At 31.2% G+C, this 17,929-nt stretch overlaps 1 protein-coding gene across 1 annotated transcript; it reads right to left on the bottom strand.

Annotated features, from left to right (window-relative positions):
* Window positions 1-759: 759 nt before the first annotated feature.
* LOC132928795 (uncharacterized) lies at window positions 760-16,701 on the bottom strand. The gene is made up of 6 exons (XM_060993687.1): window positions 16,546-16,701; window positions 13,015-13,119; window positions 11,018-12,663; window positions 6,063-6,097; window positions 4,627-4,727; window positions 760-3,794 (listed from the first exon to the last, which is right to left on the bottom strand). Exons 1-6 carry the CDS (start codon window positions 16,684-16,686, stop codon window positions 1,512-1,514), a joined length of 4,311 nt encoding a protein of 1,436 aa, XP_060849670.1. The 5' UTR covers window positions 16,687-16,701; the 3' UTR covers window positions 760-1,511.
* Window positions 16,702-17,929: the final 1,228 nt, after the last annotated feature.

The following is a 17,929-nucleotide window of genomic DNA, read 5'->3' as shown; positions in this document are numbered from 1 at the left end:
CTACTTAAGGCTTCAAAAAACTGTATTTTTGAAAAACTACATTCGTCTTTGCATTATTTGGGTTTTGAATATCAAAACCACCATCCATAATAAGATGTGTTGCCTAAACGATTACGTATCTACGCATATAAAAACATAAAAAAGTCACTTTTTATTTCTCATATAGCCCACGGTCACCTTATAGTGATAGACGATGATAGTTGACGTTTTTTTTAAAAAAAAAACCTAGTTTTAAGTCTTTTTAAGATTTTAGGCTGGCTGTGAGACTTTTACAATAGGCTTGAATGTATTAAGGAACGCCACCCTATCTTTTAAAACAGTGATTTATTTCACTGTTTTTACTGTGGTCTAGTGGTAGAAAAATTTGTCTAGCTTAAAAATTTGGCAGCCCTATTTTAAAACTGAACTGATGCCTTTTATATATTCTCATAATAATATTATGTATTTGTGTTTATCTCACACGTTCGTTTGTCGTGGATTATTATTACGAGTATATACATTGACATTTTATTAACGTTAATTTTATTGCTCGACATGATTACTCACCATCATTGATAAATTGTATTATATCACGATTTATCAAGAATATTAAGTCTTCGCGTATTAATTAATTTATACTTTATTTATACATATTTATGTTTATATCTTAGTTCATGGCCCGTAAAAAGTTATACAATTGTCAATTATATTAATTGACTTATTTTATTAAAATACGGGCGTCATACCAACATTGTTTAATTTATATATCAACAACAACAATTATTCAAAATTAAAATTAAAATATAATTATAATATCTATATGTACAACGCTCTATAGATTAATCACTACATAATTATATAAACTCCGCAGTTAACCCAAAATATTAGGTATTGCATTACATTATTATGTCACTAAAAATATTATTTTACTTTTTACACGCGTAGAGAATCTATCATAGTAATAATATTATTATGTAGAATATATTATTATACTATATATATATATCATTACACATTATGTCTATACGGCGGCGATCCTTGCAAGTTATACAGTTTACGTAGGTAACAATTATATTGTTCTAAACGCCTACTCACATAATTATGATATTTATATATTATAATAATATATGAAAAATTACAGAGACAAATGATTATTGCTATAAATATTTTATAATTTGTTATGAATGACTGTCGTAGATCATGCGAAGATTTACTACTCCTATATTAATCTTATACCAGGTGATTCTTTAATCATACTTATGAATAATTATTTAAAAAACTATAAACATTTCTTTTATTTCGAATGTAAATATTATATTAGAAAAATATTTTCAAAAACGTAAAAATGTTTTGAAATAAAGAGTATTGTTCGATTATAGAGAATCACCTTGTATACGATAAGCTTATTACCTATATTTATATATATACACGAGTCACGGGAATAAGGGACTCATCTCAGTCATCTTATCGTGCATTCTAGACGACTGCCGTGCACGATGATGATATATTAATAAATAATATTTAACGTTGTCCTATGATCGTTCATTGCAGGCCGGTGCTGTGGCAGACTCTACGTCGTCTCTGCAGGTGCTACCGGTTTCAGTTCCGGTCCTGATTCCGATTTCGGTGCTGTTGAGGTGCTCGCACAGCGACCGCATTTCCGTCTGCTGGTTGGAAATAGTCATTGCGATCTTCATGCAGTACACAATGGCCGCCACGATGGTGATGATCAGCGACACCAACGCGATGCCGCCGAAGATGATGGTATTGATCCGGACCGGGAAGCTGCGCCGGCTCGTCTGCGGCTTCCTCTTGACCTCGTACACCAGGTTGCCGACGGTGACGATGATTTCGTCGTTGACCAGGGCCGCCGGTAACTCGTCGTCGTCGTCGTCTTCGCCGTAGTCGTCCGCCTGACCCTCGTCCGAACGACCGCCGTGGTCGTTGAACGACAGCCGTTTGGGCGGCCGGCACACGATGCGGTCCGGTTGCACGGACGTAACGTTGCACGGCACGCCGGTCCTGTGGAACAGCACCGACAGGTCGGCGTCGTGGTCGTAACCCTGGTCGATGTTGATACCGTAAACGGTAACGGTGCGTCCGTTGGTCTCGAAGTCGGTGAACACCGGATCCGGATACAGCGTGTAGTCGGGCGTGCCGGTGGGCAGCAACATCTTGACGATGGTGTTGTTGTAGTCGGCCTGGAACCCGAACTGCAGCGCGGTCACCTGATGCGGCGCCGGCCGGTTAATGGTCGGGGCCGTGCACTCCATGTACGTGTTGTTCTTCACGTCGCACCCGCCCGTGTACTGTATGCCGTTGTACAACACGTGCACCAGCGCATTGCGGATGCACGCCAAGTTCTGGCCGTGCACCGACAGCTGCGTGCCTCCCGACGATATGCCCCGGAACGACTGGCCGACGTCCATGGTGGGCGTGGACGTGTACACGAACGGCGGGTCGTACACGTACTTGCTCAGGTAGTGGTCGAACTCGATGCGGATCGCGCTGGACGTCGGGCCGTCGCTGGCGCCCGTCAGGCAGGTCACCTCGTTCTGGCTGTGCGCCTGCACCGCGCACGTGATGTTGTCCCGCATGTACACCCGAACGGTGTTGCCGGCGTCCAAGAACCGGCCGCGGATCGTCACCCGGGTGCCGCCGGTGACGGGACCGCACGACGGCCACACGTTCGTTATGACCGGCTCGACGAAGTAGAAACTCTGGTTGGACCTGAGCGTGAACGACGGCAGCAACTTGTTCACCTCCGACCTGTACGTCACCTCCACCGGGCCCTGGTTCAACGTGCTCGAGTTGGTCGGCGGTATGGTGCACGTAACCGTCTTGCCGTCCATGGACACGGTGGGCAGCAGGCACCGGCTGTCGGCCACCTTGATCACGGTCACCTTGTTCTCGGACAGCGTCCGGTGGTTGCCGATGGCGATCCGTATGGTCGTGCCGCCTGCCCACGACCCGTACAGCGGTTGGATGGACTCGATACGCACCTCGGGACACCGGACCAGCACGTCTTTCACGGGTGTCACGCGACCGGGATCGACCAGCCGGCGGACGTCGCACTGCTGGTACGACCCGGTGCACGGGTTGCTCTTTGGACACCACTGGCAGTAGTACCGGTACACGTCGTCGTCCCAGAGGCACACCTTGCACTCGTCGCTGGGCCCCAGCTGGTTGTCGGTGACGCACGCTTTCTGAGGCACCGTGAATTCCAAGTAGTGTTCGCGCTTGTCGTCGAACGCCAGCGCGACGCCGTTGACGGAGACCGCGAAGTAAACCATCGACGACGACAGCGACGAGTTGACCGACTCGGAGTAATCGGACTCGCACGTGATCTGCCGCCCGCCACTCTCCACCCGGCCGGGGTACTCCATCTCGTTCAAATGACACAACACCTTGCCCCGTTCGAGCAGCGCCCGGAACGTGCCGGTCGGGTCGTTGGACACCTTCACGTTCACCGTCCGGTTGGTCGTGTCCAGGGTGGTCTGTTTCTGGTAGTTGACCTTGAACCGCGGACACGACCCGGCGTCGCGCACCGGCTGTGTCGGCGGGTGGTGGTGGCCGTCGTCGTCCGGGTCTTCGATCAGTTGTTTTTCCGTCGCCGCGGTGGTGTTGCACGACTGTCGCACCAGCGACCAGCTGCACGCCGGCGCGGCGGCCGCGCAATCGGCACACGTGTTGTGCGCTACGCAATCCACCGTGACGTTAGGCCTGGCCGTGATGACGGTGGTTTGCTCGGGCGCGGCCGTCGACGGCGATTCGACCGCTGCCATCGTGTAACTGCCAGCCGTCATCGACATCATCTATATTTATATATTATATATTAAACAGTAAATCACGAGGTGACACGAGTTCGGGAATCGAAAACGTTTTTGATTTTTCGGTTTTCGTTATCAACGAAATAATTTATGTTATTTTGTTAATCAGACTTTTAACGTTTTCGGTTTTTAAAAAAAAATTCGCTATTATACAATGTCTATTCGATTTTTATTTTTTTATTTGTTATCGGTTACAGATTTGATTGTGCGATTAATAAAATTAAAAATCAAATGACGCTTGCTGAGTGCTAAACCATCTAAAACATTAATTCTAGTTTCAAAGCTTATAACTCGTATTATTTGGTGACACATATATATAAATTAAAGGTTTTGGATTTGTATTATGGCTGTGATTAAATATTTATTTAAACTTTACATAGTTTTTTTCTCCAAGTATAATGTTTATCAAATTGTTTATTAAAGTATTAGTTGACATTTATTGGTTTGTATTTATATATGTATGTTATTCAGTTATTAATTTATGAACCGCTTGTTTTATTATCTGTAATTTGTGTTTGACTAATTCTGATAATTGGGTAGTTAATTTTTAATTAGTATAGATGTGTTAGTAATTATATACAATTATTTTAATTTAATTTAATTTAGATAGATTAACATATTTTTAAATTTTAACTATTATTACGTTTTCGTGCATTACATTATAATGTGTTGATTGATAACAAATAAAAAAAAATCATGTTTGAAATCACATATATATAATATATTGTACACTTTAAAGGGCTAAAAGTGAAAAGAAGTTCGTTTTTTTTAAATTTTACGTTCGTTACTTTACTCAATAATATATAGATATACGTACGATCACTATAGCCAGCCATAGTCGATTAGTAAATAAATTATTCCAGAACCGTTTTTTTGAACGTTTACCCACAAACATGGTACCTATATTTGTAAGTTTTCCTGAAATAAAATAATTATATTATTAGTCAGTATATTATCATCGAGGAATATTTTTGATTTAAATTAAATTTTTTTTTATTTTATTAGACATTTTAATTAAAAATGAAGGAATATTATGTTGCTATATTTTAACTGAATAGGAATAGGAATCTTTATTTTTCACTTTTGAATTTAAGTTATTGTTAAGGAAAACGTTCGATTGAATGAAACTCTTTTGTATTTGTGCATAAAATATGTCATATTGTTACAATATGATATATATATTATTATTTTGTGTTGAGAATGCAGTCGTTTTTGAGTAAAATTGAGAATAAAAATCATTAAAAGGAGTCACTGCTTTGTTATTCTGTATTCAGTGTTTAATTTTCTACGTATTAAATTCAGTCTACTAAACGGTTACTACATTTATTTATAGATATTAATATCTTATTTAACGTGAAATATATTTTTTTTAATGTTTGAAATTTTAAAACTTCAATTTATCTGGCATACCGTCATCGTATATATTGACAGGCTATAGAAAGTATAGCTTATTTCTAAATAACAGTAGCTCATTTAAATGGTATGTAATTATATTTTTAGTATTCATGAATCATTATGTAAATAAGCTGAGACAACAATTTGTAATTTTTTCATCATTAAATTATAATACAAATTTCTATAGTATAAGTGGTCTTCTAAAAACAATCAAAAATTTTAAATGTATAATATCTAAAGCCAACAATGATATTGATCGGAGAGTCAGTTCTAAAAAACCGTTTAACGTCGTGAATTGAAAAAAAGCTATCACCGGCTTAATATATGTTTGTATTTAAATATAATCGTATTTAAGGCATATTTTCAAAGATTAGCTCATTAATGAACAGCCTTGAACGGGTACTGAATTACAAACAATTATTATATTATATCAATATCAATTGCATTTTATGACAATGATGAGCATAAAGGCGGATCCACACAAAGTGCGGGTTCTTGCGAAAATTACGTGTCTACTGGACATGCGGCATTTATTTTACAAAATATCGAATTTTATGCTAAAATGTAGTAATTTTCAGTAAAAATATTTCTGTAAATTAAATTATGGTTAAATGTACGTAAAACTTGAAAAACATTATTTTGTAGGATGTAATTTATTTAAATTTTTAAATAATGGTTCTTATTCAATTTAATACCTCCTTGAATCTTTAATTAAATGTGCACAATATATTGAGAACATCCGTTGTCCATTTTTAATACCTACTTAAGATATTTCTAAAATTGTTTCAATTTAATTATAAATTATATTGTTACAATGTTACTATTACATGAAAATAATTAGTATATATATTTACTTACTTGCAGATCGTGTCTTGTGAATTGACAGTGGAAAAATATTTTAAACGTAATAGATTTATGTATATGTATCTTATCACTTAGATTTTATTTTCAAAAGTGTGTGCTTAAAATTAAAATAAACAATTACATTTGATTGTGTTGCTTGTTCTTCAAGCGTTCGAAACGTGTTGTACCTACTGCAGCCGATATTCAATAAACTCAATCATCATCTGAAATAACTCACGTTCTTAAAGGCTATTATATGTTTATCATATTTTATGCTTATTATTTAATGGGCGTAGTCAGATTGTGTTAATAGTCGATGGTTATAGAATTATATCAAGAAAATGAGGTAGTTAATAGTTATATAATATTATATATTGTTATAAAATAATAAAATAAACTGAATAAAAATATCTTTCTGGTTTAGACGACATAAATGTATTATTTACAGACTACAGTTTATTAACTAATAATGGTCAACGTTCTATGTACCTATACAGTATACATAAATAACAACAAAATTTGATTTTTTATATTTTATTTATATATATATATATTATACTTGTGTCTTGTATATTATAATATTGTATGCATATCCACTTAATGAAAATGAGACCGATCATGGTAAATGGACTCTCTATAATAATAAAATTAAATAAATCATATCATTTTCTATCTGGTCAAGAGCATCATCTTGTGAATTAGGGTATAGTTTTATTATCTATTTTGTACATAAATGTTTGGCCAATACTTATAATTATATTATTGCGCTAGATTTATATTATACAAAAAATATTATCAGCCCAATAATATTGTAGGTAATCAAAAAAATCGATAACCTATAACCATCTAGGTACAAAATATTGCATTTCAGGTTAGTAAGCACCGCTAATTACAGCAAGATATTTATTACCCACATTGAAAATGTCAAGTTTTCAATTGTTGGTTATACATTTATTATAAATAAAATATAACTTAATTGTTTTAATTTATATAAAATAAATATTATATCAGTTGCATTGTTACTCAAAATAAAAACTGATATTTTATTGTAAAAAATATCAATAGCAAATCGAGTGTTGTTATCTTACACTGGTTACTGATATTATAATATTACTGATACCACCTAATAATATGTCACGGTGCATGAGTCATATATTAATACGATAAAAGTATAAAACATTTATAATAGATATTAATTAAGATACAAAATTATATAGAAAATAATATTATTATCTTATTAATAAATACTTGTGTAATTTGTAATAATGAAAGGGTAAGTACATTAATTTTATGATTATTTTTCTTTTTATTTATTTTTTGGGAAAAAATTAGGCATCTGCATTACAGTAAGTTACTGTAAGCCACTGTAATATACGACATGTTAAATTTTAATTCAATGATAAACCATTGCATTCAAAAAATTATTCTAACGAAGACGGTCTATCAGCTTATATTACCCTGCAGTATGGCAGTATATCTTATATCATACATTTATATTTATATTAATGTAATTTATTTTTTATTAGTAGGTTGAATTAATTTTTATCGAAAACATAATATTTAGGAATTATGTATAAAATATAATAATATACGCGCGGTAAAAGTTTCAAGTATCTCCGAATAATATTTTTTAATTACAACAAAATAACTGATGTTGTTACCTATTCTTCGTTTAAATATCGATACAATATCATCATAATAAAATATAATTGCATCCAAGAGTTAATTTAAATTTTTACCTACAAAAAAAACTATTAGATATACCTAATATATTTTATAAATTTTTTGGTGAAAATATGAACTACATATGAGAAACATTGTATAACATTTTCAATCCTTCAATATAATAGATTGAACATTTTATATATATTTTATTATAAAACGATATATAAAATTTAAAATTTTAATGCTTGAAAAAAAAACATCGTTGAAATGTATCTTTAATATCTTTAAATAGACATAGAAAAAATTATGAGGTATCTTAAATTAAATCTACAAGCTTTTTGATCCAGCGATGTTTATAGAAAAAAATTAAAAATATCAATAAACTTCTATAAATGGCTCAAAGAATCTAATTATTTTGAAAATAAAATAAAATAAATTTAATAAGCAGCTATCTGAGTTGGTAGGTATGGACTAATAACTCTTTAAGCTATTTCAAATATTATATACATATATATATATATGTATAATATATATATTATATGTTATTATTGTATTAATAATTTCTGACACACACCAATTTTAATATGACAACGTTCAACAACAAACAAAATTCATGGCAACTCATTAGCGCAACTAGGGGGGACTTAGGGAGGCTTAACCTTCTCAAAATATATTTTACCCCTCCAAATTTTTTTGATTATTTAAGATTAAATAATAATTTAAGTATAAAATAGTGAGAATGCGAGATACATCCTATGCAATATGACGTAGAAAATTATTATAATAGAAATATTCAAAAGTAAATTGTATAAATATTAAATATTAAAGTTTATTTTGCAATATAGGTATTATTTAATTAAAATATTTTTATCGTGTAAATATTATGCGAACAAGTGGCATCGACCAGTGGCATTGCGGTGATCACCGTCCAATATTTTAGTTTTATTTTGGTGATTAAAAATGGACAAAAAAACTTATTTAGTATTTTTAATATACCAAAAAAATTATCCGTATTTGTACAGTTGTTACTATTGATATGAAAATAATTCAGACCTAGTTTTTTGGAAAGCATGAAAGTAAGGAAATTAAATTAGGTATTTATTTGTGGGCCTACAGCCCCCCTAATATTTTTAGTTGCGCCAATGTGACAACTGTGTTAAATGTTCGCATAATCACCGCAGCATCGGATAAAACGTCAATACGTCATATATAATCTCCATGTTATGGCATATTATATATCTATGAATTCATAGATTCACGATTATAACGTGATTATGGAATGGGGATGACCTGTTAAATATATAATATTCAAAGAAGAAATGAGTTTCTTGTGAATATATTTTAACCGTAGCTCTAGAGCATGAAGGTATTTAGGATTTTAATATTACAAATAAGTGTAGATTGGTTTAATAATTATAATTACATAAAAGTTTATTATTACTGACGAACACAGTTTACCAAAATTTGGAGCTATCTCAGAGTTCAGGACGTTCAGGTAAGCGTGATGGTTATCGCAGAGAACTAGCGTTCTCTTACATATAACAATTTGGCAGTAGCCTTACAATAATAAATGTGGGAAAAGCCGGGGGCTTAATATCTAGTCAGCATATTGTAGTATTGTACACGTTATGTTTATAACTTAATAAGATAAAAAATGTATATGTTTATATAATATGTACCTATTGTACATATTATGTTTATAAAATATAAGTAATGACTAAATGGCAATGATCGTAAATGATGATAATACCATTTATTTATTTATTTTCTCTACCTCTCCGGTTATTAGATTCTCAAAGTTTTCTAAATCATTCATAACTTAATTATTTTTCTTGATAAACTATAGTCACTTAAATCTATTCATGAAAATAATTTTAAAATATACTCCAAAAATTTTTAATTTATAAATTTAATAATAAATGTATTATTCATATTATCATTTTCTATAATAATTTAAGTACAATGTTTTTTTTATATACTTTTCAAAGAATACAAAATCTCTAACTATATATAGTAGCTTGGGGGGTTATTATTATAATAATTAGAACCTAAGCCAGCGGTTCCCAAATTTTTACAACTCGTTGCGCCCTTTTAACACTAAGGTTTTCTCGGGGCACCCTTCCCGGAGTCATAGTCATGACTATCGTCTATTATAAGAAATAGATAAAATAAATAAAAATTTAAAAAATTGAACATTTTTTTTTTTTTTTTTTTTTTTTTTTTTTTTATTAATTAGCTTTTAGTATGTAACTATAATAGCTCAACAATTATTAAGTAAAACAAGTAATAGCTATGACAAAAATATAGTAAAACAATATATGGTAGTTAAAAAGAAAGAAGTAACAAATTATAGTATCTAATTAAATAATGATATGCGTAGATACCACCTTATATTACAAAGCCAGCTTCCAAAAAAAAAAAAAAAATTGAACATTACAAATTTATTACATTACGACGTAATAATCTTTCCCGTTGTCGCCTTCGACGGATTTATTTTTAGATCATATAGAATTCTAAGGCAGCGCGACGTACACTTCGGGAACCGCTGTCCTAAGCGGCTAAGCTATAATAATCAACTTCGATTTCGATTTTAGTTTGGTATAAATAAGAATTTAGAGACATCAATTTTATATTTTAAAAAATAATTTAATATTTTTACGATACACACAAAGTCGTTTTTTATTTATAAAAACGATTTAATCCTTTCATTGTAAAATATAAAAAAGAATTATCATAATATAAGCAAAACAAAATAATAATTTTAATTATTTGTTAAATGATAGTTATACTTAATAAATTCTTTGAAGAATAGCTTTTTCTCCATACATAACAACATTTAAAAAAAGGTACATAAGTATTCAATAAAATAATTTTATTCACAAACAATTGACAATTATAAAAATGTATAATACTACATTTATATCATTAAAATTTCTTTCATCATATTTCAATTCAAAGTTCAATAAAATTATAAAAAAAAAATGGAAAAGTTTTAAAAATAATATCGAGCATACGATATTCATATTCTTCATAGCACGAAGCAATTCCAAAAAAATTTAGCGAACACGCAAATGCTAGACTTTTTCAATTATTGCAGTTTCTACTAGTATTATATTCGTATTACATTATATATGCAATCGCACATATATTTTATTACACAATTTAAACATTTATTACAGATTTAAGTATCTATAGTTTTATCAAAGAACTTGATGTTTTAAAATTCATATATATGGAATATTATATAATACTATATAAAAAAAAGTTTATAAATTAAATTTCATTTTTATAACAAAATACGAAACTAATGTTTGTCGCATACCGACAAAATATTCTTAGATTCGCTATTGTTGTCGTAGTCATCACTTTCGTTCAGCGGCCGCATTTCCGCAAGGTGTTGACGGCCATGCAAATGTAATAAGTCATAGTCCTTTGAAGACTTGAAAAATATGAGAGCCACACATAAAACTGCGATAAAAGAAACATACGCACCTATAGTGATGACGACACCTGGCAATATCCCAGACAACGAACTTCTGAAATGACTGGTTTTTTGTTTCGTTATGTTCACGACGCTATTATAATTACCTAACTTAACATTTATCTGTTTTGGAAGTTGGTCTAACTGAGACAACGATGACTGTGACAGCTGACAAGTGATTTGTGTACTGTCCGTCCAAGTGACCAGGCAACGGGACGACGAGTTATCAGCGTCCGGTAAAATAGACAAGTCCTTAGCGGCGTAACCTTGGTCAAGATACAGACCGCTTACGGTGACGTTACAGCAACCGTTTACCACAAAATTCGTGAAAACCGGATCATGGTATATGTTGTATTTGATCTTCGACTCGAACTCTATCTCATTTCCGAAAGAGTTTTTAGCATAAAACGCCAACGGTTGAGTTTCAATTACAGATTGCGGCTGCGGATCGTTGATGACGATCTTGGGAGATTGGCAATCTATGAGCGTATCGTCACGGAAATTACAGTAGCCACATGCGGTTTTATTCAAAACGCAAGCCTTCATGTTCAGCAAGTTACTAAATCTTCGACCCTTCACCATAAACGTGGTGCCGCCAGATACGATACCGCCGATTGTTTGGCCGTCGTCCACCGTCGGAACGATCGGAGAACTGTTATTGTTGTCCGCAGCACCTTCCGATTTGGGCTGGTACGATTGAACTATTGTTTTCGGCGTCACAGAAGTCTTCACTACGGCCGGACTTCTGGCGTAACACGTTTCGTTGATTTGCATGTTATCGAAATTCAATTTCGTGAAATTCAAATTATTCTGTACATCACAGTAATGAAACCATGGTGTGTTCTCGGTTTCGTTATCATGACTACACCACTTACAGTAAAATCTGTGCGTGCCGTTGTTCCGATAACATTGTGAGCAATTGATTGTCGGGCAATCACTAGGATACGAGGTCACGTAATGGTCGTTTTCGTCGTCAAATCTCAAAAACTTGTCATCGAACAAGATCAACAGATGACTGATGACCGGTTGAAATTTCCAGCAGCTCAATTGGTACTGCGATTTAACGGGTCGCGACATACAGGAGATTCGGTCGCCTTCCACCTTGGCCGCGATTAATTTGTTGTTCAGCTGACACTTGACGCTGCTATTAGCCAACAGATTGACGAAACCAATGTCACCGTCGTTAACCATAACCGTAATTTTTACATTTGTGCTGTTGCTTTTTATGACTGAAAACTTTGGACAGGACGGTCCGTCGGTGACCACCAGCCGGTTTTGTGCTGCTACCGCAACGCTGTTCGCGCACATCTGTTCAAGAACGGACCAGCTGCACGACGGCGTCATCCCTTTTGTACACGATGTGCAGGTCCATCGCTCAGCGCACGCAATTCCGTTTCCGGTCGTAGTTTCATTTGACGTCGTAATTCCCGATAATTCGCTCTCAGCTAGTATCTCGTGCACCGCAGTCAACTGAAATATTGAACACAATGTAATGTTTAGTTTAATTTCGTATATTATTATTATTATTATTCATGATATAATCGATGTAAAAAACACGATCAAGTAGAATGTTTTAGTAATTTTTTTATTAATCATATAGGTGCTGTTTTCTTGGCACAACTGCGGATAGAATACCTAATTTAAATGTCATGGGTTAAAGTGCCTATATAATATTAAATAAATGTAATAAGTACCTAAATAAATACTACATCTTAAGCAGCACAGCATATTAGTTGCACTAGTTACTACATTACTAGGAACTTTATATTATATGATAAAAAAAAAAAACTATTTAATATTAGCAAAATATTATGTACGTACTATGCTAATTAGGAATACAAATTGATACAATGATAAATGCTTCAAATGATGCCCAAATTTAAGATGTCTATTGACAGTCATGTCACTTGAGTAAAGTTTGTTTCCCTGAAAATAAATAATCATATATAATATTAATAACATTTTAGATTATAGTAAATAACAATTAAAAAATTTGAAAATGTTGATTTTACTATAAAAGTAGGTTAGTAGGTATAAGTAAATTGTATTTGATAAAAACAAAAAAATATGAATAATATTGTATAAACGTTACAATTTTATAATTAATATATATTGTTTTTATATATTTATAATGTTTAATTTTATAATTTGTATACAAATATGAAATAGGTATATTATTATATATTACACTGAATTAATTAATCGATTATCAGTTATTAGTTTTGCAAGTTAAATTATTTATTTACGTTCTACGAGGTACTCTAATGATCCCATATTCCCATATTATATGTTTTACCCTTTCGGTAGTTGATTTGAATTTAATACAAACATTTTTACAATAGACATTAAATATTTTGAGAAAGTCATACAAAATCTGTCTCAGTCTTAGATTCTAATCTCTATTATATGTTATAGACATAATATAACCATTAGCGTAGCTGAGGAGTGGGGGTATTTGGCCTCTCTTGGCATTTTTTATTAGTAATGTCTTCATCACGGTAATAGCATGTAGGTAATAAAATAATAATTGGAAAAAGTTGAATTCCTTACGATATTTTGTGGTGTATTACAGTTTTTAAATAGCCCCCCCCCCCTAAATTTATCTCTAGCTACGCTACTGAATGTAACTTATATACTCAGTTAATAAATAAATATATACTGTATACTTGATAATATAAATTATTACTTAGTACTTTTACTAGAATGATATTTTACATATATATTAAATTCATACGGTAAAAGTGTATAACCACTAGTTGTTTGTATGTTTATATAGTTCGATGAGCTTTTAAGCGAGGTAATAATAGTTAAAATTGTTTCAACGACCGTCAATTGATATGTTTTAGTTATTTTATTGATTTAATCGTCAAATATTATTTTTAATGTGAGTTTTATACTTTAAAAAAACAACATTAATAAATAGTTATATATATCGTATTTATACTAAAATAATTTAAGCAATTTATGTGAATTATACTTAAGAATTATTTATAAAAAAAATTAACTTGTTAAACCCTGGGGATGATCTAATTTAAAATATGTTATTGCTTATAATATTCTTAAAATGTGTTATTAAGGTTTTTATGTTAATATTGTTATTTATGAAATTTTTATATTTTATACACACAGTCAATTTTAAGTAAGGTTATTTATATTTGACGTTTATAGTTTTTGTAAAACAAATAAATAATTATGTTTATTTGATAGGAAATTACACATTAATATTTATTTTGGTTGTTTCTCTTTATAATACTACTAAATTAGGACGTACTGTAGTATACAAATATCATGGGATTTAGTAGGTATTTATATAGGTCCTAAATGTATACATAATAATATTACATAAATTATAAATATTAAATACTACAAACTCATTTCAAAATTTTAGAAAGGTGAATCAACGATATAAATTTAAATCAATATAAGTAAATAAATTTTAAAAAATGACAAAAAAATTCAAGTATGAACGAATAAAATCTCCAATTGCAACAAAGCAACATACATTTGTAATTATTATAAATATATGTAGTAGCTGTAATGCAAAAATTAGATTTTGGTGATATTTACATTATGATGCTATGTATGTTAAATTCGGTTATTGATAGACGATAGTTAATTAATGACTCAATTATTTTAAATTATTTTTCATATCGCAGACCAACACATAAAGCTATCAATATATATATTAGTTTTAAATGTCAACAAACTCGATAAAGTTACAAATTGAATTGATGAAAATATTATTTGTAACGTTTTGATTAAATGATATAGGATACGTCTGTATAAATATTTACCTCCATCGCGTGATCTTATTTTGGAAAAATCGCATTTTCTTTATTAAAAGATCTGAAGAACAAATTTATAAAAGCATACATCTATGATCTAGTTGATGACTGCCGTGAATATACAAAATATATTATACATTTATATACACATATAAATATATTATTACGGAGTTATCGTTCTGCAAGGACAGTAAAATTATATCAAAATACCGTACATACAATCAAAAGATAGAATCAATGATTTTCCATTAGTTAATTGATCCTATCCAATTACTCGTATATATGATGATATAAGTATCGAAAAAATTTCACTTATACAACTTCGAATAAATTAATTCAAATGTTATCAAAAGAATAAGTTAACTACGTATACTGAAGAAGTAATATGACTAACCTCTTCTTCCGAAAATAAATATATGTTATAAATTACAATTAAAAATTTTTTTAATGTACGTATAATTTTTATAATAATAACGAAAAATAAATACGCTTATTTATAATAGATTTCAATATTTTTAAACAAAAAACTTTAATTGAATAACATTATCTTACTTTTGAACTTAACTTGAGCGGTTCACAATAATATTATATAAAGTACTCAAATGCTTATTTAGTTATATTATATCTTAGAACTAAATCACCTTTGTACTTTTAATGTTTATACAATATTAATACAGCTCCGCCTACAATAACAAGGAAAATTTATCGTGTTTTATACAAATAACAAAAACCAATTTATAAATATTATTATGTTTTTAAAATTGTATTATTATTTTAGATATAAAATGTGATTTTACCTATATTCTATTTATATATTAATTATATTAATAATCATGTATATTGTATACGATATCGGTTACCCTTCACTTCTGGATCACCGAATATATTAATATATTATTATATATTGACAAATGTCATAAAAAAAATAACCAATGAAATATATATATATATATATAGGTGTATTCAAGTAATAGATATATAACTATAATGTATATAATATTCGAAATTGGTCGGCGCAGGAGGTGTAGCAATAAATTATTTAGAGTTCCGGGGTAAACAATATTAAAATAAAGAGAAAAAATACCTACCATCCTACTGTACTAAGGGTTTAAGTGTACCATATCATTCAGTAAGCCACTACAATGTATACATGAAATTTGAATTCAATGATACCTTATTAGTTATTAATTTATTATATACGAAAAACGATGATTCTGAGCGAAGACTATAATAAGAATATATTATAAGTATATTTTATACTATATTTATATTGCTATTGTAGTAATTTGATTTACAATTAGTAATACGATTAGGGTTATACGGTATAAATAGTCATAAAATGTATGTAAATATTTTGGAAATGTTATCGCGTATAATAAAATATAAGGATATACATAAAAGTTCAAGTTCTCACGAATGATATTTTTGAATTAAAACAAAAAAATATTGTTTTCTTCGTTTAAATATCTAATTTGAACTTCAAATGTCTATTCAAAACAATTACGAAAATTAATTCCTGCAAATATTCGTTACAACCTTTAAACGTAGTAAGTACAATAACTAATACCGGTAGCTGCTGTTGTTGCTGCAAACTCACGTGGTACACGCCGATTGTATGGGGACGTGCATGACCACACGACAGTATATAAGATATCTGTAAATTATCTTTAACACCGTAATCAGACCTTTGATACGTCTCTTGTGACATGATATCGTACGCTGACGCCTATGGATGCAGGCGGCGGTGAAATGCGTAACGGCAACACCGGAGTTTCCCCGAATGTCACATATGGCAGCAATCCATCCCAAAAAGTGTTCGATATCTATCTGAACTTAGCTTGCAGTAAGGAATTATGAATTTCACGAAGGGCTGGTCGAAAATATTCAAATTGAGCACAAAATGATTACAACTGTAGTATATAGACACATCAGGCGAATTAAAGTAATAATTATTAATCAATGCGTGCATCGCGTTCGTTAGTGTCGGAAGACGGCAACCATAACAATAATACAATAATAATATATATAGGTATTTATGTACGTTACGTATGACGTTATGTTGTATAATAATTATACTATAATGTATATAACTATATGTAAAATATTTTACAGGAAATACTGACCTACTCTCCAATGGATGAAAAAACAATTTTCTTTTCTTTTTCAAAGATCTCAAACGTAAAAAGAAACCTATATGACGTGTGAGCACCTACCTATATAATCGTTTTCACACTATCAATGTTACAAAAATACTTCAAATAAAATAATAAATTATCCAATCGTTCTACGTAAATGCAAATTTTTCAAATACAAGTACGCTCACTGAGTGATATGGGCATAAGTGCTTAACACGTTTTCTCCAAAACAGCTATACCTTCTTTTCCACCATTCATGTTTCCACAAAGTGGGATAATATTAACTATACGTCTCCACCAAAATACTCAAGACCATTTCCATTCTATTAAAAGCTATAATACAGTGAATTTATTTAAAATACTATGAAATATTAAAAACCATTTTAATAAAATAATTCTGTACCGATACAAAATCGCGAATTTATTGAATACGTATACTTATCAATATATAATATTTGTTTATGTATATAAAATAAATGATGTTGCTTAATTATACTAATTAGTATTATTGTAAGTATTTAAACAAATAATTATTATTTACTTTTAAAATGGCCAACTAGCAACTTTAGTACCAGTAAAGAGTTATTTTATAATAGTATTACTTAATGATTTTAGATTCTGAGTGGAGTTATGAATTTATTGATTTTACAATGTCTTTTTTCTGTTTGTCATTAACTTTTGGGTGAAATAAAATGTTTCGATTTTTAACGTTGGGGTAGGTTTCTGGTAGAAAATCTAGTTGGTACTTTTAAAAAGTCAAAATTTAAAATATAAAATATTTTTTTAAATAACAGGAAAAAACAATAAAAAAATTAT

The sequence above is a fragment of the Rhopalosiphum padi genome, chromosome 4, assembly GCF_020882245.1.
Source record: "Rhopalosiphum padi isolate XX-2018 chromosome 4, ASM2088224v1, whole genome shotgun sequence".
Classification (NCBI taxonomy): domain Eukaryota; kingdom Metazoa; phylum Arthropoda; class Insecta; order Hemiptera; family Aphididae; genus Rhopalosiphum; species Rhopalosiphum padi.
Note: the sequence above shows the minus strand (reverse complement) of the source record. Positions and strands in the feature narration are given on the sequence as shown.

Coding starts and splice junctions, on each gene's coding strand:
- LOC132928795 (XM_060993687.1), bottom strand. CDS start 16,686: ATGTCACAAGAGACGTATCAAAGGTCTGATTACGGTGTTAAAGATAAT. Junction 13,120..16,545: donor AGCAACAACAGCAGCTACCG/GTATTAGTTATT, acceptor ATTTATTTTCAG/GGAAACAAACTTTACTCAAG. Junction 12,664..13,014: donor TTGTATTCCTAATTAGCATA/GTACGTACATAA, acceptor TCAATATTTCAG/TTGACTGCGGTGCACGAGAT.